General features: G+C 34.2%; 1 protein-coding gene across 5 annotated transcripts in view; it reads right to left on the bottom strand.

Moving 5' to 3' along the window:
- ROBO1 (roundabout, axon guidance receptor, homolog 1 (Drosophila)) overlaps positions 1 to 23,816 on the bottom strand; it is a 939,739-nt gene that overhangs the window by 440,604 nt on the left and 475,319 nt on the right. For 4 of the 5 annotated variants that reach the window (XM_012733040.1, XM_012733075.1, XM_012733050.1 and 1 more), the window contains exon 3: positions 2,347 to 2,430. The exons of the other annotated variant lie outside the window; for it this stretch is intronic. In XM_012733040.1, the coding sequence (XP_012588494.1) occupies positions 2,347 to 2,430 (84 nt within the window). The remainder of the gene's footprint in view (positions 1 to 2,346; positions 2,431 to 23,816) is intronic. 5 annotated transcript variants of the gene reach the window in all.

The raw sequence follows: 23,816 nt of genomic DNA, 5'->3' as shown, positions 1-23,816 counted from the left end.
GATAGGCCACCTCACTTCCCTTAAACTGAATTCCTTATAACAAAAAGATTCTCTTAATTCATTTATATGTGATCATGACAAAGGGAATTCAGTCTCTCTCACACACATACACTGACACACACACACACACACACACACACACATCCACACTGTACACATTACCTAAGAGACAAGGAGATCTGTAGATGGTTCCAAGTATTAACTTGTATGATAACTGCAACTTCAGAACCAATTGAAATACTCCTTAGTAAGTAGACACAAGATTTAATTTTAATAATTTATATTTCTTATCACTTCCACAGGAGGTTTTATTGAAATGATCAATATGCAAAAGAGAGACACAAATTATGTATCTAATTCATATGGTAGAAAAGAGATTTCCAAACAGTCAGGAATTTACTGAGATAAAAAGTACAGAATAAACTTCCTTTGCTATTAGAGTATGATATAGTCATCTTCTCTGCAACAAGATTATTTAGAAGATTGTTTTCTACTTGCTTTGCATTAAGTGTGTTGCTTTAATTAGTTCCCTTGAAGAATATAAAGATAATTTATGTGTATTACCCTGTATTAATTCATCTAATTATATGTTTAATAGCAGAAACTTGATTACTGTTTAATCAAAGGAGAGAAATAAATAAGAATAAAAATTTCCAAAATGCTACATTTTGGCTTAAATGCATTATTATTTAAGTTACCTTAATTCATCTTGCCAGCCTGATGTATGTATTTGCTATATATAAGTTTCAGGAAATCTATAAAAGGCAAGAGCAAACCCTATTAGTTTATCTCAACAATGCAGGTCTTTAGAGTGGGTGAGCACAGGGGAATAGAATTAAGGTGCATTGGCAAATGCGGATACCCATGTGGAAGAACATTACCTGGGATTTCTTCTTTTACAAATATGAGCTTCCATAGAATTTATAGTATTAAGAAATGGCATTTATAACTTTTGCTCTAGCGAAGTTCCTAGGAAAGTAATCACATCAACTACCTCACATGGAACAACTTTGATTTACTGGATTCTTAACCTCAGTTTTTATGCTTAAAGATAGGAAGAAAATGAGAATGAATGATTGGTAAGTATACATATAACAAATATTAGTCGCTTACAAAGGTAATATTGAGTTTAGACTTATTTCCAAAATTTTAGAGACACAATTATGTGGCTAAGGAGTAATAAGAGATAATTATTTCATTTTGCAGTAGTATGCAAAAAATGCAGAGTTCAAAATAGTTCCTGAAATCGGAATTATTTTGGATACTTTTAAATTAAAGGTTGATTATTTTATGATACCATAAGATCTGTTTATTGGATTATTCCTTTTAACAGTCATCTGTAATACTGTAGTGATTTCATTATCATTATCTCTATTATTTCCAACTCCATTTGCCATTTCACACACACACACACACACACACACACACATACACACACACACACACAATTTCCATAGCCCGCTACCTAGCAAAATATATGGAGAACTGCTAGTAAGAAGAACATAATAAATTACCACTAAAATGAGAGCACTACTACATTATCTTCAAATTCAGTGAGTCATAAATGGTAATTTTATTCTGTGCCTTTACTAAAGTTTTAGTGAAATCTTTTCAGTTAGATGTGTATCTATGCAATTATATTTATAACTATAATTACAATTTCCACATAAGCATTTACATATTTCCAGGATGATCATTCTTAGACATTTTATCCAGGACAATCATTCTTAGACATTTTAGTGTGAATTATTCCTAATACAATAAAATTAGCTAATTTGTTACTTTTATGTGGGTGTACACATCCATGTACTTAAGCAGTGGTGGATAAGGTAACAATAAGGCATGCAAATATAATCCTGAGGTATAAGTTGGTTGTTATGATTTGCATTGCTCATGATAATAGTTTGCTTTCTGCTGTTTATAAGACTGCAAGTGTAACCAAGAAAAAAAAAAAAAAAGAAAGTACAGATAATTTTGAAACCCAGTTACTTACAGTTAGTCTTTGATTTCTCTTCATAGCAATTGAGTTAAATCTGAAATCTCTAAGAAAATACTATGCTAAACACATCAGTGATAGCAAAGTTGCAGGCTGATAGCAATTTTTTATATAAAAAACACACAACAAGAACCAGTCAGTATTCACCATAATTTCTTATCCCCAAAGTATTCCTTTAGCAATATGACCTCCCAGTGGAAGAATGAAGTCTGGAAAATGAAGACAAGAAGTTGCTGTGGTTGTTAGTTAGAAGTCGATTAGAGAATTTTACACAGGTGGTTCATGATTGATGAAGGTGGTGGTATTTCGAGAGGAATGGACAGTTAGTATTTGGGAAAGAAACACTCTACCTGTATAGCCCAGCGAATTGTCATCGTTATCAGAGGTGGGGATTGGCGTCCCGTGGTCGTTCCCCCTCTCTAGGTCTTCAGGGTCTGTCGGAAACAACACCAGAGCTGCTGATGTGGTCACAGAAGTAACAGTACTTGCCATTTCGATCACAGCATGGCCAGACACAAGTAAATCCACATGTGACAGAAACACACACAGGGACAACAAACGGCACACGTCCTCCTCGCCCCTCCTGCACCACAATGCCCTCTTCAGAGGTCTCAGCAACATGGCTTGGTTCTACTTCTTCATTTCCCTAATTCTCTGCTCTGCCTGCACCTTTGCTGCACTTCAAAGCTGGCGAAGGGCTCTGACTGCCCTCTGTGAGGCCGACAGCACGGACTGAGGGAGCATATGGAGGAGGGAGAGGGCAGGGTGGCTGAATGCTAGCATTGCTAATTTTCTACCTTATTGTTAATCAAAGCTATTGACTGTGATCACTCCCCATCATCGCTTCATCGCCTGCCAATTACAGACTCCAGGGACTGTACCTCATGTGGGGGTGGGGGTGGGGAAAATAGGGTCTTATCAAGTAAGAGGGTGGAGATAAAAATGGCATAGTTTTTCTGAGTATCAGCAAAGAAAGCGGTGCCACATGAGGTCTTTCAGAAGGTAGCAATTAATCCTCTTAAACAATCGGGGTCAATTCTGTGAAATGTATGTGTGTGTGAAATGGTATTTAACTTTACATATTTGGTTTTAATACTTAAAATCTTCAAGTTGTTTGAGATTCTAGATAACAATCATCCAGATAGAAATTTTCCTTCATCTCGTGCTATTTTTTCTTGAATACAAGAGTTTGTAATTCTCAAACTGTTTTCACATTTCCAATTGCTCATCGTTTTCCCGAAATAGAATTTTAGTGATGAGGCTAACACGACAGCATTCAAGTCCAAATACCCAGATGCTAAGTTGTAGTATAAACAGAGAGGAAGTCCACGGGCACCACTATTAATTTCACTCCTGCTCAATCACTCCACGTGTCATAGCTATGTATATTACATAAATAGGAGCATAGCCTCAGTTTCATCGCTGACAAAGGCAAGTCACAATAAAACGAAGTGTGTACTTCTTAAATCAAAAGCTGTAGAGTCATAGGTCATTCGAGTTGTAGTGTTCTGTGGGTTTTTATCACCTTAAACAGCATCTACAGAAAATACTTCGGTCTGAGCAGTGAAGAAGCACAGCTGTTGAGTTAAGGAAGAAAGTGTGTCACTTATGAATGAGGCAGTGAGTACACGCAGGTAATGCTTCTCTAGAAACACACAAGGCTCATTAATTTTGTGTGCCTGCTAGTCTTTTATTGGGGTGACACTTTTTGTCTTAGACACAGCTATTCAAGGATAATTTAGAAGATTTTAGAAGAGGGAAAATGTCTAATGTGTCTGCTTTGTGATTTTTTTTTTTAATACAGCATTATGTATCCACTCTATCTCATTGCTTTCTCTCCACCCCAATCCACATGTCACATAATTAGCCTGTGCATCTAAAATGATGGGGAAATGAAAGGTTCAGACCTGTGCACCATTAGAGAAGAAAATAGTCATTTTTATTCTGTTCATAAGTTTTATTCAAGGGTCCTTTCCTTTCCAGAGAGAGCTGTCGACACATTTGTCCTTAAAATCAACTATGGATTTGAAGGAAAGGGAACATTTGCTTCCTTTCCAGCCTGTTAATGTCTTTGTGTGCACACATTGTTTAGGTCAGAGTTTTAAGTCACAGCACAAAGAGAGAATGGGAAGCAGGCATTTTTGTGTATATCAAGGCAGTGTTAGCATCATGTCTTGCCACAAACAGCATCAATTTTTTCATGCAAACTAACAAATAAAATAGGTTGATGTAAGAAGATAAACAGAGGGTGCATTCAATATATTAAAATGCCCTTAAAGAAAGCAACCCTGCTTACAGACAAGCTTGTTTTAAAAGTTGTAATGTGTTTAATATTCATTTTACATATTATTTTTAGCAACAAATGCAACTTTTCAAAAGAAATGCTATTAAATTATGATGGACTCATTCATTTCATGTGGATACACCCACTTGTAATAACTTAAAATACAGTAAAAATTCATCCAGGTCCATGATAAGAACTATTGTAAATCAGTTTGTCCATGGCATATATCTTATGAATTTTGGAATCAGACTTGTGCCAACTTTATTCCTGAACTCTCCCCAAGGACAATATTACAAATGCAACAATCAAAAGGAAATATATATCCTTTGGAACAAGATACCTAAATCTGCTGAAGGTAAAATTTTCACCTTCAGGTAACTTTACTTAGGGCAGTTTCCCTCCAAATACTCCTTAAATGTGTGGCTTCATTGTCCAGACTTCATCCTAGCTCAATATGCTCCCTGTGGGTATCCTTTTAAAGGTTGAAGGCTTTAACTAGTATTATGATACAACTTCCTTGTTTCTTAATTAGATGTTCTACTAGTGACCACATCTCATTTCTACTGCTTGTTCAACTTAATGTATATTCCATGGGATCTCATACGCTTTCTCCCTAAACACAAAGCTCATCAGTTCTTCAAACCTATTTTTTTCTATAGCCCCTCTCTATATCAAAGTCACCCACTGTATCATATTCTCAATATTTTATAAATCAGTGAAATATTACTACCTAGGTGTAAAACTTATCTCTGGTCTATAGGTTTAATGTTTCTAGTAGATTTTGTCACTTTTATTTGTGGAGAAAATTGTATATATAACTTAAATTGATAACATGTAAACTTGTATAAACATAAAATATTATATGCAATCATATAGTATACTTATTATTAATGCAGGATACATTATATGAGTATACTATCTCATAAGGGTTTTTACAGATTTAATAAAAACAAAAACAAAACAGAGTAAAGATCTATATCCTCCCATATCATGTAAATTATTACTTTAGAAACTTTGCCTTTACAAAAAAACAAGAACACACAATGGAAAGGAGTCTCTTCAATACCTGGTATTGGGAATATTGGATAGCCATTTGCAAAACAATGAATAAGATCAATATTTCATACCATATAAAAAATAAATTCAAAATCAATTCAGGACTTGGACATGAGACCTGAAACCAAAGAGTGAATAAAAGAAAAAAAAAATTCTCTGTGACAATGGCCTCAGTGATCTTTGGGATCTTGAATCCAATGGCAACAGAAGACCAAATAAACAAATGGGAGTATACCAAACCACAGCTTTTATGCAGGAAAAGAAATGGTGTGGAAAGCAAACAAACAAGCCCATCCTACTGAATTAAAGACAATACTTCCAATGGGGGGAAATAGCCAATGTTTATAAAAAATTCAAACAACATGACAACAAGAAATAATCCAATCAAAACCAGGCATATCTATAGATACTACTTCAAAGAAGACATACAGATGCCAACAGACACAAGAAAGAAAATGTTCATTCTCACTTGTTATTTGGAAAATGTAAATTAAAATCACAGTGCACACATCAGTGCATACATGTGTATGGCTTATATCAAATCAAGTGTTGATAAGGGGTGTGGAGTAAAAGGAACTTCTCTACAATGTTGGGAAAATTTACACTGGGCCAAGTCATATGGAAAACAGTATGGGATGTTCAGAAAATATCAAAAATAGATGCAGTATTTGATCCATAAATTCTACTCCCTCACCATGTACCTGAAAATAGATCAAGACACTCACTTAAATAATATCTGCATTCCTACGTTAACTGTCTCACTATTTACAGTAGTCAGGATACAGAAATGACCGAAGTATTTGATGAGAAATGAGTGGATAAAGATGTGGTTTACACCCACAGTGGAATACTACTCAGCTTTAAAAAAAGTGAAATCTTGTCACTTGTGAAAACATGGTAGAACTGGGGTTGGGGGGGTGATGCCAAGAAAATAAGTCAGAATGAGAACTACAAATACCAGATGGTTCCATTCATTTGTGGAATATAAGAAACAAAACAAAGAAACAGGCTAAATTAAAACAAACCTTTCCAACCTGGGTACAGAAGGGGGGAGAATAAGAGCAATGGTGGGAGGGACTGTGGTCGAGGGTTGTACAGTGGTATTGGATGTGGTGGGCTAAAAGTCATTTGAAGAAGTGTGAATCTGTACCCTTAAAAAGTATAGTACTATAGGGCCCTACCTAGTGGTTCAATGGGTTAAAGTGTAGCACTGCCAAGCTAGCCTCAGCTACTTCAGCACAAGTTCTATCCCCAGCCTGTGAGGTGACCCACATGGTGCGGCAGACCTCTCCTGACCTGCACACTGCTCCCCTCAGCAGTGTACTTCATCAATCTGCCTATTCTGTTCCTCACTCTGTCTCTGGTGAAGCTTCTCACTATCCTTGAACCTCTGGTCTGTACCCCAGTTCTTGTATGAATAAATAAATGATCCTTAAAAAAAAAAGTACAGTATTACAACGCATCAACAAACTTAAGTGAAAACTTTGTCTTTAAATAGAACAATTTCCTAAAAGTGATTCAAAATTTTTAATGATAAGTGGCAAATTTCACATTTGTTAAGCTGAATGACAACATGTTTATTTCAACACTTCCCTGACACCTATGCCAAAATGTAATGGAAATTCTGAATATTCTAAAAATGGAAGTTCTAAAAATTCATTATTCATTATACTGCAACATCTTATAAAATAATTCATTTAGACAAGCCGTGGTGTTGGTGGATAATAAATCTACTAGATAAAAAATGTTCAGGGACAGCTTATCACAGAATGCCAAAGTATCATCTAAGCAAAACACAAAAATCAAAGGTAGTATCACCAATAGTGATTAAGTCAGAAAGACAAAATAGGTATCACAGCTATGAATTTTGTACTAAAATGTTTTTCCTAAATCCAATTAAGACAAGAATCAAACTTTACAGAAGGAAGTATACATTTAGGACAGAGTGGGGAATAGTTAAGGGAAAAATTGTCTCTCTATTTCAAATGGTTCCAAAGAAAAGTATTTTAAAGGAACAAAAGCAAATATGGCACAATATTATCAATATTATCATTATTCAATCTATTACAAAAATACTTCCAAATGTTAAAGTATTTAACATTTGATTATTAAGATTATTAAGTAGAAATTCATGGAATCACACTTTTCACTGGTGATATATTAACTGGTATAATGTTCAATAACTATACAAAAGATTTTATTAGATCAAATATATTTTTTCCTCAAAGACTCATACATTTGATGCATTCACCCTACATTTCTCTTATTTTTTTTTTTATTCTGCTATGTTAGCCAGTGTAGAATGTTAGCTGCAGAAAAGTAGAGAGACAGGGAAAATGTTTATGCATTAAATTCAGTTCTATTTATATATTTTTGATGTATAAATTAGATTTGCAATTCACAGTTTTAAACATAGTTTTCATTCTTTTCAGTCATGTTCAGTTAGGTTAATACACATTAAAAATAACAAATGACAGCTTACTTTAAACCTACTGAAAAGTATCAAACTGGATTCTTTATAGATTTGCTTTATCATTGTGCAGGATTTTGGCATTAATTGACATTTGGAAGATGACCATTAATAAAAGATTAGGGAAAAGCAAATGAATATAAACTACTATCAATATGAGAATTGTGTTCTACAAATTGGATCAATTCTCATTGATTCTTTCCTACTAATCAAGAGGAATGCAGGGAATGGGTAGTTTAAATGGAGTCTTAAGAACACTGAATTAGAACCAAGGCAATGAAGTACAAAATTGAATGCAAAAACTGTATGGGAAGCCTTAAATTGGTGTTACAATTCCACAAGATCAGATTAAAAATAAATTCAAACTTTTGCTTTAGTCATGTATGAGTAAAATAGGTGTGGAAGGTACATTGTTATTTGTGGGAATAAAGGGAGGGATAGGGTTATTTTATACAGATGGAGAAAAAAATAGATGTTTTTAAGTAGAAGCTATTTTAAAGAAATAAAGAATGAAGCAGTTTTTAAATTAATAAATTAATTTATATGGAGAAAGGCATAAGGTTTTCATATATTTGCTATAGAAGCTTATATATAGTATGTATTTAGTTTAAACATTTTGTTACACAATGTTGAATAAACCTATTTTTAAAGCAATAATATAATATCAGTTTTTTATCTGATATTTTAACATGTTAGAACATCTCTAGTTTTTCTATTATAAAGAAAATTAAAGTTATCCCTTATGTTTCTTTCATAGATAAAGGAACCATAATTATAATTATCCACGTAAATAATGATTGTTAGAATTTGTATTTAAGTGAAATAAGTCAAAAGGTTAAAAATGATGTAGAATAAGTATTCAAATAAAATTTCTAGTAAATAAAAGATTCTCTCTAAATTGAATGGTTTCATCATGCAACATTCTTGCAAGGAGAAAAAAAAACAAATTCAGACTCCTTTTATAAATAAGAAAAAATAAATTAGTAAGTGATGTGTTATTTAACTGAAATAAATAAACCTCTACTGTAGAGTTGGCAACTGCAACTATGACCTGTGATACCAAAGTTGTATTAAATGAAAAGTAGATTTCAGACAATGAACTCAAAATATACGTTAGTAATTTTTGTCAGTTCTGGTTTAAATGATTGAGTAGGCTGAATGCATCAAACATGGTGAAATAAAAATTATAATAATTATAATGGCATTTCCACAATGCTTCAGTTTATTTAAATACACACTAAGAATTTTACTTGTATATATACATACATATACTATATATACACACACATATGTACGTATACACACACACACAAAGTTCCCCTCCCATATTTTCAACTATTCTGTTATTATTTTGGCCATCATCATTCATCAGCATCATTATTATCAATATAACAAGAAGTTAAAGCTCAGAGAATTCTGGCCTCTGTCATGCAACCAGTATATAGTGGATTTAGAATTTGATTCCAAATGATTTTTGACTCAAAAGCACGTTTTCTTTTCATAGCCTATGGTTTTTCTTTACTCATCAATCTAATTTCAGGAACTGGATGGAATTTCAATACTGTGTAAGCAATGAGATACCAGGTTAGTGATTCTTTTCCAGTCATTGAACAATAAGATTGGATAATTTCACAAATCTATTTGAGCTCCTTAAAACCATTTCAACATTACCTTTTTTACAGTCTTCTTTTATAGATAAGATAAAAAAAATAGTAAGATTTAGGGTAGATTGACACAATGAAATACTGAAATATAGTTAAAATATAAGTGTTTGTTATTGAAATAAATATCCACATATTTTAAAATATGTAGATTTGGAGACTAGATTGATCTGATTAAATAAAATCAAGATAGATTCTGGTTGTTTTTGACAATTACTTTCTTCATATCATTTATACATAAAGATACATCTTTGGGTATAAGCTTAAAGATATTTACTCATCTTACAGGTCATATCTTGCTAATCTTAAGTGCCTAAACTTAACATACTGCTCAGAAAGGTAATGAAAGATTATTGTTAGATGATGAAATGGAATACCAGGGTATAGTTTTGCTGGAATAAAACATCCAAGAAAAAGGTGTATTTTCTTAATAAATTAATATCAGTTATTTATTTAGTACTTTCTTATATGCTTTTCTAAAGTTAAAACACTATAAATCTAATTCAAAGTTACATTTTTTGCTGGGTCTTTCTTTCCCACTCCCCATATATTAATAAATATGTGCACCAGAAAATAGAATTTTAACTTATATCAAGGGTTTTACAAATGAAAGTTTTCTTGCATGCTAAAATGGAATAATTTAAAAATACATTTTATGACAACTTTATATAAGTGACATTTCTCTAAATTAAAAGAAGTTATAATAAAAATAAATAAGAAGGGTATTCAAATACTTGATTTGGGTTCTAGAATTCTCTCTTATTTGAATAATTTCAGATATAGACATAGATATAAATACAGGTACATCCTGATTTGAATGAAAGAAATACTTCTTTTTCTGAAAGGTTGCCCTTGAAACTGAAGTGATATAAATGATTTTAGAATTAAATTTTGTCTTCCAGATACCACATTTCATTATGAAGATAAATGCATGAATAGATAAACCTGTGAATGAGAAGAATCTAAACATCAAGGAAAGCTTTTAATTCATTAAGTTCAACTAACTTTGACAAAACAAGATAAATTGCCTTCTGTATGGAAATCAGTCAATTGATGGAGAAATGCTCATAATTTTAACGTCATTTGACTCCAGATCTCCTCCAGAGAAAGCAATGACCAAGTAGAGCACTTACCCTGCTTCCTCATGACATGCTTTCTTTTCGATGTCTAAAAAGTCGGGGAGGTTTCATGGAAATAAGCGATGACTATTTCTTTATGTATTTAAAAACTATGCCTATTGTCCAGTTGAACAATACATTTATTTGAAAAGCTCAGATCAAATTCATAGTAACATCTGATTTGACAGCTATCTTGTTGGGCCTGAATTTAATCTATGGGATTTGCTCTTGAATTTTATCTGCCAGAGTAAATTTCCAGTCCATTTTACTAGTATTTCTGGCTGTCTCCGTCTGTTGACTTTTTTGGTTGTTGTTGTTATTTTCTCCACCCACTTTGCCCTGGTATTCAAAGGCTTTTCTTTATTGTGCAAAGCATCTGTTACTGTTCCACTCCCTTCCAGCCAACGCATAAGGAAACTTGAGCATGGGCTAATTAAACGGTGCTTGAAGTTAGTTAACAGGGTGCCCCAGCAGCCCTAATGGTGTGAACAAATACATCCCACATTTTATGGGCCCAAAATGGCACAATAGTATCATTACCTGAATAATGGAGTATTTCTTCTATAGCATGAAAATGATGTTCTCGGATCTGGAAGAAATAGGGCCATTCGCTTATGCAAAGGGAGAAATCTCTGGTTTGGGGACATGGAAATACAGTTCAGATTCTGAATAAAAACCTAAGATGTTTTTGTCATTTAACCAGTGCTCTTTTCTCATCATAGAATGTGTAGATTTATCGCCACTTCCCCAAGTGTGTTAATAAAAATATGTTTCCAATCTGTTCTGATACTATCATGTTGAATGATGATTGAGTGATATTCACAGGATTTGCTAAATTCTGATAAAATACTAAATAATCTATATAGCACTTGTGATGACTACACTTAAGTATATATACTGTTTTTTAGATAATCAGTGCATTTTTAAGAACCTCTAGTTAACTTTGTGATTGTGGACACTTCATCATTTTATTTAATTGGTGGGTTGTTTGTTTCTTCATTTCTCAAATATGAAGTAACAGTACTTATATCTTAGGAGTGTTGTGAGGATTAAATAAACAAATAATTATAAGGACTTTAGTATAGTCATGGAGAACTGATATGATTGATTTGAATTAAAGCTCCATTTTTTAAAGGTGTTTTAATAATTCTTTAAAAAATTATGCTTATATGTCTCTTGAAATCAGAAAAGACACATTCTATTTCTTCTTTAATGTACCAATTTGTTGTTCAGGTAGTAGGAAAAGTAAATCATCAATTAAAATTCAAGAGAAAAATGAATTTTGAAATCTCATTGTTATCTACCAGTGTTTCATCAAGTGCTTCATTGAATTTTTTCAGCACGGATCTACACAGGATACCCTAATAATTCACTTAGAAATATTTCCCCTGAGACAGCATTTCGTTTTCATGATAGACTCCAACTGAAGACTTTATCTTATGGCCTGATGCTTGTGCTTAGAAGGATGAATTCATTTCATTTTATTTTTTAAAGGCAAACAACACTTGATATGGAAGTAATGTCACAGATTTCTTTAATATTAGGGAATTTTTTTCCATCCCCTTCCTATCCAGGGATGTTTGGACCCCTGCGCTATTTTTGCTGTTTCCTATAGAAAGACAGAAACCAGACTTGGTGACTTGGAAGGAGGTGGAGAAAGTCTGAGACATCCACAACTAGAGTCGGGTCACATGGTAACTGTCAATTCCTCCCCAATCCTTTCCTCCCCACCCCCCAGCCCCTGTCCTGCGAAACAATTACCGCCTCTCTAAGACTGCATTCACTCAACTGCTAAAGGGACAAATTTCCTCCATAGTCTCTTCATTGTCTCCTTTTTCTAACCACAGTCACGGTTTTGCGCTCTTCATTCTAATTGTGCTTTTGATTATTGGGGTCATTTTATGCCTTCAGCTTTCCCAAAGGTCACAGGGATTAGCTGTGTCCAATCAAGGACAAGAGAGAGCCATGGAGGCTATCCCCCCATTTATCCACCACCATTGATTTCCCCTCAGTGTGAGAGTGGTGATGCCCGTTACTTTTCTTTTTTTTTTTTTTTAACTCTCATTTGATAGTTTCCTTGCACCCTTCCCCCATTTCTCATTAGAAGGAGGCTGTTTGTGGCGATAGTTGTGGCACAAGAGGTTTCACTGAAGCAAAGCCATGCAGAAAGCAGGCAAGGTACAGATTCAGGGCACAGCTCAGCAAATCAGCAGTATTTTCTTTCTCTTGTTTCAATTACTTATCTGAGAGCCATTCAAAAATTTCCAATTGTATAAAGTAACACAGCATTGTAGAAAGGCAGTTGCTTTCCTCACAATTAGTCGCTGAGTATAATCAGGTAGCACACATAGTGCATATATCCATCATTACACACATGCTACTGATTATGATTATATAGAACATAGATACTAGGTGTTTTTCCCTGCTGATTTTGACTTGTCTTACTGTGTTTTTGAAGTACTAGCATTATATAATCCATTTGTGTATTCTAAATTGCATTTGCATTTTTTAAGGGGAAACTTTGCCAGCCTTTTTTTTCACAAGTACTTTTGGAATGAAATAATGTATCACTTACTAATGTTGTGTCAAAAGCTACATTGTTTTTGTAAACTAATGGAACTTTTTGAAACATAAGACAATAGAAGTATTTTTACAGGATGTGTATATGTATATTTATGGAGTGATTGAGGATCCTGAACAATGAGTATATTAGGTTGTTTATGTCATTATTCATATTCACATGATAGTGGGGACAGTTTATCTGGCACCACAGTTCTTGGCTCCAGAAATCCATTCATCATGAATGGTCAACAGTTTAAAACACTGTAGAGGCAGACCTCAGTAGATTTCTTCTCCCTAGGAGTCAAGTGACTAGTGACATTCTAGTTGGTGAGATTATCTGCTTGATTTAGTAGAGAGATATTATAAATCACCATCATGCAGATGAAATAATAAGGCTTCATAAGCAGAAATGCATTTCAGAAAGTTGAGAATTCACAATCAAATATGAAACTTGCACAAATGGATTATCTACTTCTACAGCCCCTGCTCTGTAGTCCATAATGCATTTATTTATAAATGTGAAAATATGCACATTTGATTCCGTGATCTCTGCACGATTGCTTTATTTCAACTTTTTAAGATTGATTTAGTAATGGCCCATGAATGTGTAGCGTGAAGACAGCCCAAGTTTTGTTTTTCTTACATGGATAATTTTGGTCAGCACATGTATGGGAAATAGATGGAAAGATAAATATCATAAGTAACCAATATGCCATTCACTGGGCTCCTGTGGTCTATTTTTTAATAGAGGCCAGAGTTTTCAAAGAAATGTATATTTCTGCAAAATGAGAAAGGGAACTAAAGTATAGATATGGAATAAAAATATGCTGACATGTTGTCAGAGTTATGGTAGCTATGCAGGAAGACTTTAGGGAAATATTATAGTAATCATAAATAAATACTTTAATTCCTGCTGTTAAAGTGAAGGAAAATAACCAGAGTAAAATATTTGTAACATGTAATCTGCAACATTTGGTATTGTAGAATGTCTTCAACATAGACTTTAAAACCAAAACAGGTGGAGTCAGTCAGGAATGACTTTAAGATTAACAATTTATATTTAACAAACATAAGGGCAGTATTGCCTTGGTAGTAAATTAATGTAAATAAATCAAACAGTTAAGAATATATACCTCTATTCTTAGATTTTTGGAGGGAGATGACTAAACTATTTGGTAATGTTAATTGTTTACTTTTGGGATAAGTACTTTAGTACTTAAATATAATTATATAAAAATTACTTGCCAGCCTAGTACCTGGTAACTAAGGTTGTCAGTAAAGACAAATGTAACATTTTTAATAAAATTTCTTACTTTTCTATAATTCTGTGGCTTCTAGGGAATTCTTAATTGTACATGATTCTGACAAAGATAAGTAGGTACAAAACATCACAGTGAGTGAGAAAACCCACAAAATGAAAAATGTATCATAGTAATTATACAATGTAGGTAATTGGCCTCATCATTATAAAATGAGCATAGCATATTTTATTTCACAATTAGAGAACAAAGGCATTATGGTAAAACTATCCATCAATCGCAAGTGAGCTTACTATGCTATTAAGAGTTACATATTCTCCTAATATTACTTAGTGATCAAAAACGATAAACTCATGCCATTTGCAGCAATATGAGTGGAGCTGGAAGAGATTATGCTATGCTAAGAAAGTTAGAAGGAGAAAGAAAAATATCAAATGTTTTGACTTATAGGTAGAAAATAAGGAAGCTGAACAAAGGGCTAGACAAACCCGCAAGCTGACTGTCCATTTGAGGTTACAGTGGCCGATGACTGAGAGCAAGAGGGATCAAAACAAGGGAGGCACAGCTGGCTGAAGCACTGCACTGTGAAGCTAAGCCAAGCAGAGGCCGCTTCAGTGCGAGTTTGATCCCTGCCCCTGCGGTGACCCACATGGTGCAGCAGAGTTCTCCTGTCTTGCCTACTGCTCCCCTCAACAGTATACTTTGTTGATCTGCCTGTTCTGCTCCCCACTCTATTTCTGCTGAATCCTCTTGCTGCCCCCTGCACCTTTTGCCTGAACCCCATTTCTGTATGCAAAAGTAAAACTAAAAAATCTTAAAAACTAAATAAAACTAAATAAAAGGGAAGAACATACAGCACTGTGGTGATGGGTCACAGGTGGTGAGAAAATTATGGGGACCGTACCTGAGGGGAGAAATGAAATACTGCCCCCAAAATGAACAATGATGTAAGAAAGTTATTTATTTATTTATTTATTTTTAGGAAAAGAAGAGACATATATGTTTCTTAAAATAGTGTATGTAGTGCTATAAAGTCATAACAAAAGTCATCCTAAATCCCACTGTAAAAACTTGAAGTTCCACTGACTGCTATTAAAGGTTTAGAATCTTGGGGGTTCTAGTTTTATATTCAGTAGAGATTTTTTTCTGGCTTTGCTTTATATTTTGTTAACCAAGGTAACGTTGCTTACATTGTTGATTATGTTGCCACACAGCACCTACCACCAAAACACACACAGTTCCTCCTGTTGTGCCATGTTTCGAGTTTCCCAAAGACCACCAAGGAGCTGATTCCGATGCAAAGCACATGAAGGTCTTTATTGCAAGCTTGAGCCTGGGCTCCCAACATGCAGCGGTGTAGCAGCCGAAGTTGAGAGCCCTCAGCTCAGGGAAGGCAGGGTATTTATTACAGAGGAGGGGAATTTTAGCTCAGCAGACGGGAGTTTTTGCTCAGCAGTACATTGATTGGTGCACATTGAACAAAGTTATCTTGTCTTAACCTGGTTGATCTATGCATGTAAGATTTGACCTTTGCTACTCGGCCCGCATACCTTAGGATATCTGGCATTTTTCTGATATGTACTGGTTACTTGCCTACTTGCTAATTGGCTGTTGCTGTGGGATGAGCAAGATTAGGACATTTACAGTTAAATTTGGCCTTGGCGCCTTGTTGATAACCGAAACTTAGGCCTGGCTGGTTCAGAAGCATTCTGAAGCCTTTCATGGCGTCAGTTTGGTCTTTCACTCCATTTTAGTCTAAGTGTTCCTTCCCTAGTTTGTTCTAGTCCCTTCCCCACCCCCTCCCATTCTGGTAGACTGGATTCTAGAGTCACTTTCTAGGGTTTGTTATGTGGCTGGCTTCATTCGACCCTTTGTTTGGTTTCTCTGTATTTCACACATTAAGTGATGTCACTGGGAATTATCTCTTCTTCTGGCAGGAGACACTTATGATTAAAGCTTTAATTGTGATGTTTACATGCAATATTAAGAGGTATCATAAGTAGACCTAGTATAGCTTTTAATTAGTTTCCCCACTGGCAACATCCTGCAAAACTTTATGTTTTGCATATACAGTTATGTGGAAATGAGATGTTGATATTGATTCAAATAAATAGCATTTCCCTCACTCTCTGTGTCCTTGTGTTTCCTTTTTATACCGGCATCCACTTCTTTCCCATTCGCCCCTTCTTATCCTCTGGCAATCACTAGTCTGTACCCTTATCTAGAATTTAATCATTTTGAGAATATTTCGAAATGAACTCATTTACTATGTAACTTTTTAAAAATTAACTTTTCAATTAGCACGTTTTTCTAACGATTCATCCAGGTTGTCTGCTGTATCAAGATTTTACTGCTTTTAATTACTGTGTAGTAGTTCATGGTTTAACTGTCCTACAGTTTATTTATTCATTGATTTGTTAAAGTATAGCTTAATTATTTCCAGTTCCTTCCAAATATGAATAAAGCTGTTACAAACATTTGTGTACAGATTTTAGTATAAATATAAATTTCCATTTCTCTGTGACAAATGCCCAGAAGTACAACTGTTGGGTGTATGGTAATTAACTTTTAGATTTTTAAGGAATTGATAAACTGTTTTTGAGTGTGAATACACCATTAGAGAAGTTTAGAGTTATAAAAGGATGCACATATTCACATAAAGGCATGTTTCTTCAGCATTAGGGTTTGATAAAAGCTAAAATTCTGGGAATTCTTTACTTCTTACCTCTCTTTCCTCCTTTCTCCCCTCCAGGACCTCTCCTTACTTCGTTTCACTTCTCTCACAGCAAGCTGCCTTTCTTCCTTCCCTTCTTCCCTCACACCTTCCTTCCTTCTGTTACAGGGTAGCCCGGAGTGGACTGGGCCGCCTGTCTGTGGGGCCTCACCCGCATGCTCAAAATTCAGTTACACTGCGGGCACACACAAAAGGGTCAATAATGGGTTTATTTACAAAAGGGGAAAGGAATAGGAAACACAAAAGGGTCAATAATGGGTTTATTTACAAAAGGGGAAAGGAATAGGAAACAACCCAGGGAAAGAGACCGGGATACAAAGTAACTGGAATAGCTTAGGGTGAGGCTGACTGAACACACCAAGTCTCGCGGTCCGGAGAGCCGTTTCCCGAGCGAGAGAGCATGAGATGCAATCTCGCCCTATTTATCCCCCAAATGTCCCAGAATTCCTGCTAGCTCCGCCCTTGGGTCCTCACAGTTCTCTCCCTGGTACTGCTGGGTGTTGTAGTTTCCAATCCCTGGAGTAGGGAGTAGAGTCCAGAAAGTTGGAGTAAGGGGTGGGGTCCACAAGACTCTGCAGAGTTCCTTAAGGACATCTTTCCCCTGAACACTTCCTGCCCCCTCGCTCCCTCTCTTCCTCTCTCCTTCATTGATGTATGGAATTATGATAGGAGGAAAACTGTGAAATTAAATTTGAGAAGTAAAATAAGAAGTAGTAGAGCATTGTAGATCCTTTAAAACATTGAAACTCAGTTTTATTAATTACCATAGACTGCCTAACATAGTTATCTTATTTTTTATATTAAAAATATATTTTATAGGGCTCTCCCTGGTGGTGCAGTGGGTTAAAGCACAGCACTAAGAAGCTAAAGCCACTTCCACATGAGTTCCATCCAGCTTGCCCCGTAGGTGATCCACATGGCAAAGCAGACCTCTTCTGACCCGCCCACTGCTCCCCTCATTAGTGTACTTCAGTCTACCTGTTCTGCTCCCCACTCTGTCTCTGGTGAATCCTCTCACCACCCCTGCACATCTGGCCTGTACTCCAGTTCTGTATGCACAAATGCATAAATCTTAAAAATATATATATTTTATATTAAGAATAAATACATAATGATATTAAGCACAAAGAAATACAGAACTACCTTTTCAGTGCCTTTTTATGTTGATAGTGACAAGCTAAAGCTTGAAGAATTTAAGTATAAAAATAATGAGTCAGAAATAATCTATAGAAAAATAGTTAATATTGATAGGTTATTATGCTGTTCAGGATAAAGCATGGTTGGGGTCATATGAAGGCCTGAACAAAACTGTCTCTATAAATATTTGTGTTTACTTTCACACATGTCAGATATTTTCACATACTACAAAAAATGGTATCATTATCATATTAAAAGTGGCACAATTGTTTAAAGCACAGCACAAAGAAGCTTAAGTTCGATCCCCGCCTGCCCCAGAGGAGATCCACATGGCGTGGCAGACCTCTCCTGACCTGCCCGCTGCTCCCCTCAGCAGTGTACTTTGTCAATCTGCCTGTTCTGCTCCCCACTTTGTCCCTGGTGAATCCTCTCACCCTCCGCATCTCTGGCCTGTACCCCAGTTCTGTACGAATAAATAAATAAATCTTAAAAAAAAAAAAGTGACCAAGTGGATTGGTTTCTCGTTGTGACACTCTAACAATCAGTTGTCAATATATGAAATGTCAATTGTTACAACATAAACTTACATTGAAAATAAGAACAACAATAATTAGCTATAAAAGCAAACATAAGAGGAACAATTGTCTTCAAAAATAGGTAAAATTCATTTTTAATCTCATGTTTCTGGTTATGGAATTAATGAAAACTAAAGGAAGATTGTTGATACAGTAATAAATATGAAAATGCTTATTCCCCCTCCGACTCATTATCTTATTTTTTTTAATTAAAACTGTAAGGCATATAGGGTGACATATCATATTAAAAGTTATAATTTAAAATGAATTTTATCTACTATACTTGAAAAAATTTGTTATAAGATGTTTTATCAAGCCCATGTCAATTATTAAATGGGTTGTCAAACCACCATCATAAAAGATGATATAAGAAAAAAAAATGCCAGCAAATGACTTGATCAATTTCTGTGAAAGAGATTGAAATAATATTGATGGGGGTCAGACAGTAGATTGTCCTGGATTTAAACCACAACCTTTTATTCAATAAGGTCTGACAGTGTGGAAGATAAAGTTCAGGTCAAACTTGGCATTATATTCTCAACAGCTTGATAAAATGAAATAAAGCACAGAAAATAAAAGGAAAAAAAAAACTATCACCTTCATGGTGTTCTTTACATGAAACCAATAATGACTGAGATTGAAGATAGGTGAATAATTCTACTATAGAGGGTGTAATTAGATATCATTGAACTAGTGTGAAATTATACCTATGTGTTGCATTCAACTCTTCTAACCTTTGAGAATACTTCAAAAAGAAAATTCATAAGGAAGATAAAAGAGAAATCTTCATAAATTATTTCCATTTATAATTAACATATTAAAATACCCCTAAAAGTCTGCTTAAGAGGAAAACATAAATGTACAAGACAATATCCAAAGCATGAAACTGTCACTCCCTCTACTTCCCATCAGTTAGCTTTAGAGTAGCCTGGGAATGAATGCTTAGGGCTTTACAGTAGACCCCACAGGAATAAACATAGAAAAGAATAAACCACTGAAAAATTTTAAGAAAGTCAAATAATCCATGAAATCAAAGCTCAGTAATATAGTAAACTATATTGATTTTGCAGCTTTTTTGTGAACATAATTGCAAAAAAAAATGTTTATTATTACATGATTGTAGAGTTAAAAACTGTGTCAGATATAGGAACATGCTATATGCATATATAGTATATATATATGTAATATAATGCATATGCTTATGTATATGTATGTGTACACACACATGTATACCATGTACCTTTATGAAATAGGCATATATTAGGAGAAAGTAAGGTTATAAAATTATTTTCCTTGTTTATTTTTGCATTGCTTTCCAGTGTTGTACAAAATTAAATGTGTTACTATATAGAATTACAATTAAAACTGGAGATACAGGAAAAAAATGAAGAAATAAAGAATAATACTGGAAGAAATAGATGAAAACACCTTGCATTAAAAATATAAAATTTTTAACATAGATCCTAGTGCAGATGGATTGTATAATGGAAGATAAACAATGAGTAGGCTTTGCTTTTAGGGCATAACCACACTGCTCTTGAAAGATGGAAATGATGAAAATACGTTTTCATTAATCACTTTAGTTACAGATTGATGCTGTGTAATAAAAATTTCTAAATGTAGATAGAAATGTAGAATTTCTTCCCCATTCATTTGGGGAAGAAATGCAAATAAATGTTATTATATTTATCATGACAAATAGAATAAAGGTGTCCCTGATTAAAACCAGGCGATTGCATAGTAGAAATGTAAATTTACTTTTCAAATAGCAAGTAAAATCAACATTTAAAAAACATGGGTTTAAATTCAGTATTAGAAGAGTATCTCTTTTCCAACCAGCAGGTCACAATTTAAAGTGAATGTGGTAATTATAAATTGCAATTTATAATTTTATTGTTTGACCTTTTCAGTTATGACTTCTTGAGAAATGTACTTGGCAAATCACAATATTCAGAAGATACTTTCTGTTTGGTAAAACCCAAGATGCATTACCTATGAAACAGGGTATTTTTAAAAAGTAAATAAATAAATACACTGAACTTTTAAGTAAATGAATCATTTCTAAGAGATCAAAGAGGTTAAAGATAAGAACCAACGTTATATTCAAGTGATGTTCATGAAGCAGCTATATTCTGTACCCATCTGTTGTCCCAGGATAAAATCAGTTGCTTATAATTCAAGTTAAATAAGCTTGTACTTCAAATAATTTTAGGAAATTAGGTGTTAGGGAGACCAGCCAGCACCATTCAATTAAGTGATCCTTGAGCAGAAGAGTTCTTTCCTTTGAATGGGAGGGAAAAGGAGTTTGATCACATTTAAGCTAATCTATCACTTATCATACCCAGTGGGTGAGATAGTTAATGACTTTATTGATTCCTTTTGGTGCTTAGTTTTATATACAACATTTAGCCAATGTGAAACCGAACATGGGATTTGCTTTCTATTTGGTATTGATGCACTTAAATTTATCTTTATCCCAGTAGGCATTGATTGCAAAATAGAATTTCAAAAGAATTTTAGGCAGTATTATTTCTTTAAGCTGTATTTTAATTTCAGATTAAAAAATATATATAGTGATTTTCATGTGGATAACTATTTTACAGAACCTCCTTTACTTCTATTAGGAAGAAAATTATTGAAACTTTGCCAACAGTGGTAGTCACAGTAATCTCAGGAATAGCTTTTTCCTTATTTTTTTTCCTCATTTACCTCTACCATATCTCTACTGTTAATTTATGTGAGGCACTCTATTATTCTTTGATTCTGACCTCTTTGAGGGTCATATGGGCCATTTCTAAAAAGAACTATCTGACTTTACAAAAAAACAGAAATAAAAGATATACCAATAGTCATGCAGAAACTGAAAATGTGGTGAAAAGCATCAAAAAGGTGAATGTATTCATAGTTAAAAACAAGTGGCTATTCAAAAACTAAAGGAAAAAAAGAATACCAGTGTCAGATACAAGGGTCTAAAATAGCATGTCATTACAGCTCAGAAACATCTTTAAAGACGCATCCCCTGAAGCAAAAAACGTGAAGGAAAAGATAAATAGCTGGGAGTACATAAAATGAAAAAGCTCTGTACAGCAAAAGAGATATACAAAACAAGGAGACACCCTACTGATTGAGGGAAAATTGTTACCTACCACACAACTGATGAGGAAACTGAATTCAAAGATCAATAAAAAGCTTACAGGACTCCACAAAAACAAAGAAGGCAATCCAGTCAGAAGACAGACAGAAGAGCTAAAAAGATTCTTCTCCAAAGAAGAAATGCAAAAGGCCAAAAGAATAGGAAAAAATGTTCAACATCCCTTATAAAAAGGGAAATGTTAATCATAACAACAATGAGATACCACCACAAACCAGTGAGAATGAGACTATTAAAAAACCCTATAACAACAAATGCTGGTGAGGGTGTGGTGAAATTGGAACTCTCCTACACTGCTGGTGGGAATGCAAACTAATCCAACCAACCACCGTGGAGAGCTGTGCCAAGTTTCCTCAAATTACTAAAAGTGGAGCCACTTTATGACCCAGCAATTAAACTCCAAGGAATATAACCCAGAGGCACAAAAACATTAAGCTGAAAGGAAACCTGAAGCCTATGCTTATTGCAATATTATTCACAATAGTTAAAATATGGAAACACTCTAAATGCCCCCAAACAGGTAACTGGATCAAGAAGATATGGTATCTATCCACAAGGAAATACTATTTAGCTGTCAAAAAGATAAATTCATGCCATTTGCAGCGAGGTGGATGAAGTTGGAGGAGATTATACTCAGTGAAATAAGTTAGAAAGTGAAAGAAAAATACTGGATTGTTTCATACTTATGGGAGGAATATAGGGAAACCAAGTAAGGAAGCAGGGGGGGAAAATAAAAGTAGCAGGCAACTATAAATCAGATATTCAGCAGGGGATAGGGAAGGAGAGGGATTAATACAAAGGTGGGAAGAACACAAGAGATGATGATGATGGTTCATGGATGACTTGGTAGTGAGAATATTATGATGACTACACCTAAGAGGAGAAAGAAAACTGTACAAAAAATGAATAAGCATATTAAAAACAAAAAACAAAATAACATGCAATATGAGTAACAAGAAAACGACTTAGGTACTATATGAGAAATAAACAAAACTGGTTTCTAGTTAAGTTCAGTTGTCCACGTTAGTTAATACTGCCTTTATGTATGTTCTATTTGTGAGTATGTATGCATATTTCTTATGGTTTTAACTAAAGTGTTCTTTAAGTCTTGAAGCTGCATAAATTACCAATAACTAAGATGAGAATGCAAATATTGCCAGAAAACTCAACTGTTAACAGCACACCCTTTTCTATGATGCACTAATTCTTAAATATATTAATATATATGTTGATATGTAACAATATATTAATATATTGCTTAATAAGAATGGTTGATTAGATCAGCTGTATACCACTGATTTTATCAGTAGTTAAGGTTCAGACAAGGATACACCAAATTTTTGAGAGTGCTGGAAACAGCAAAATCAAAGATGCTAGAATCTTAATATTGGCTCTATACGCTTTAATTTTTCACATCTGTTCTTAACGCTATACTGAATATCTGTATTGTGGAAGTAGTTGACCATGTAAATCAGCTAACACTAGAAGTCAGAGCCTTCACTCCAGAGAACCAGTTGTTAACCATTTATAAGCACACCATTGGATTAGAATTACTATATTTTATGCTTATTTCAGCTATACACTTCAACTATTCAGTGAGAATCCAAATGAACTAGTTACATTTCAGCTCCTCAGTTCTCCAAAATAGCAGTATTAAATAGGCTCACAATACATTTTTTTAAATTTTACTTTCATGAGGTTTTGTTATTTTGGGTTTCTACTTACTTTCTCTCTTTTCACAAAATTCCAGCTATACTTATTTTGTACATTTTTTTTTAAGATTTATTTGTGCATACAGAACTGGGGTACAGGC

The sequence above is a fragment of the Condylura cristata genome, unplaced genomic scaffold (assembly GCF_000260355.1).
Source record: "Condylura cristata isolate star-nosed mole 26May11 unplaced genomic scaffold, ConCri1.0 scaffold00003, whole genome shotgun sequence".
In the NCBI taxonomy this organism is placed as follows: domain Eukaryota; kingdom Metazoa; phylum Chordata; class Mammalia; order Eulipotyphla; family Talpidae; genus Condylura; species Condylura cristata.
The sequence above is the reverse complement of the archived record's forward strand: the minus strand, read 5'-3'. Positions and strand labels throughout refer to the sequence as shown.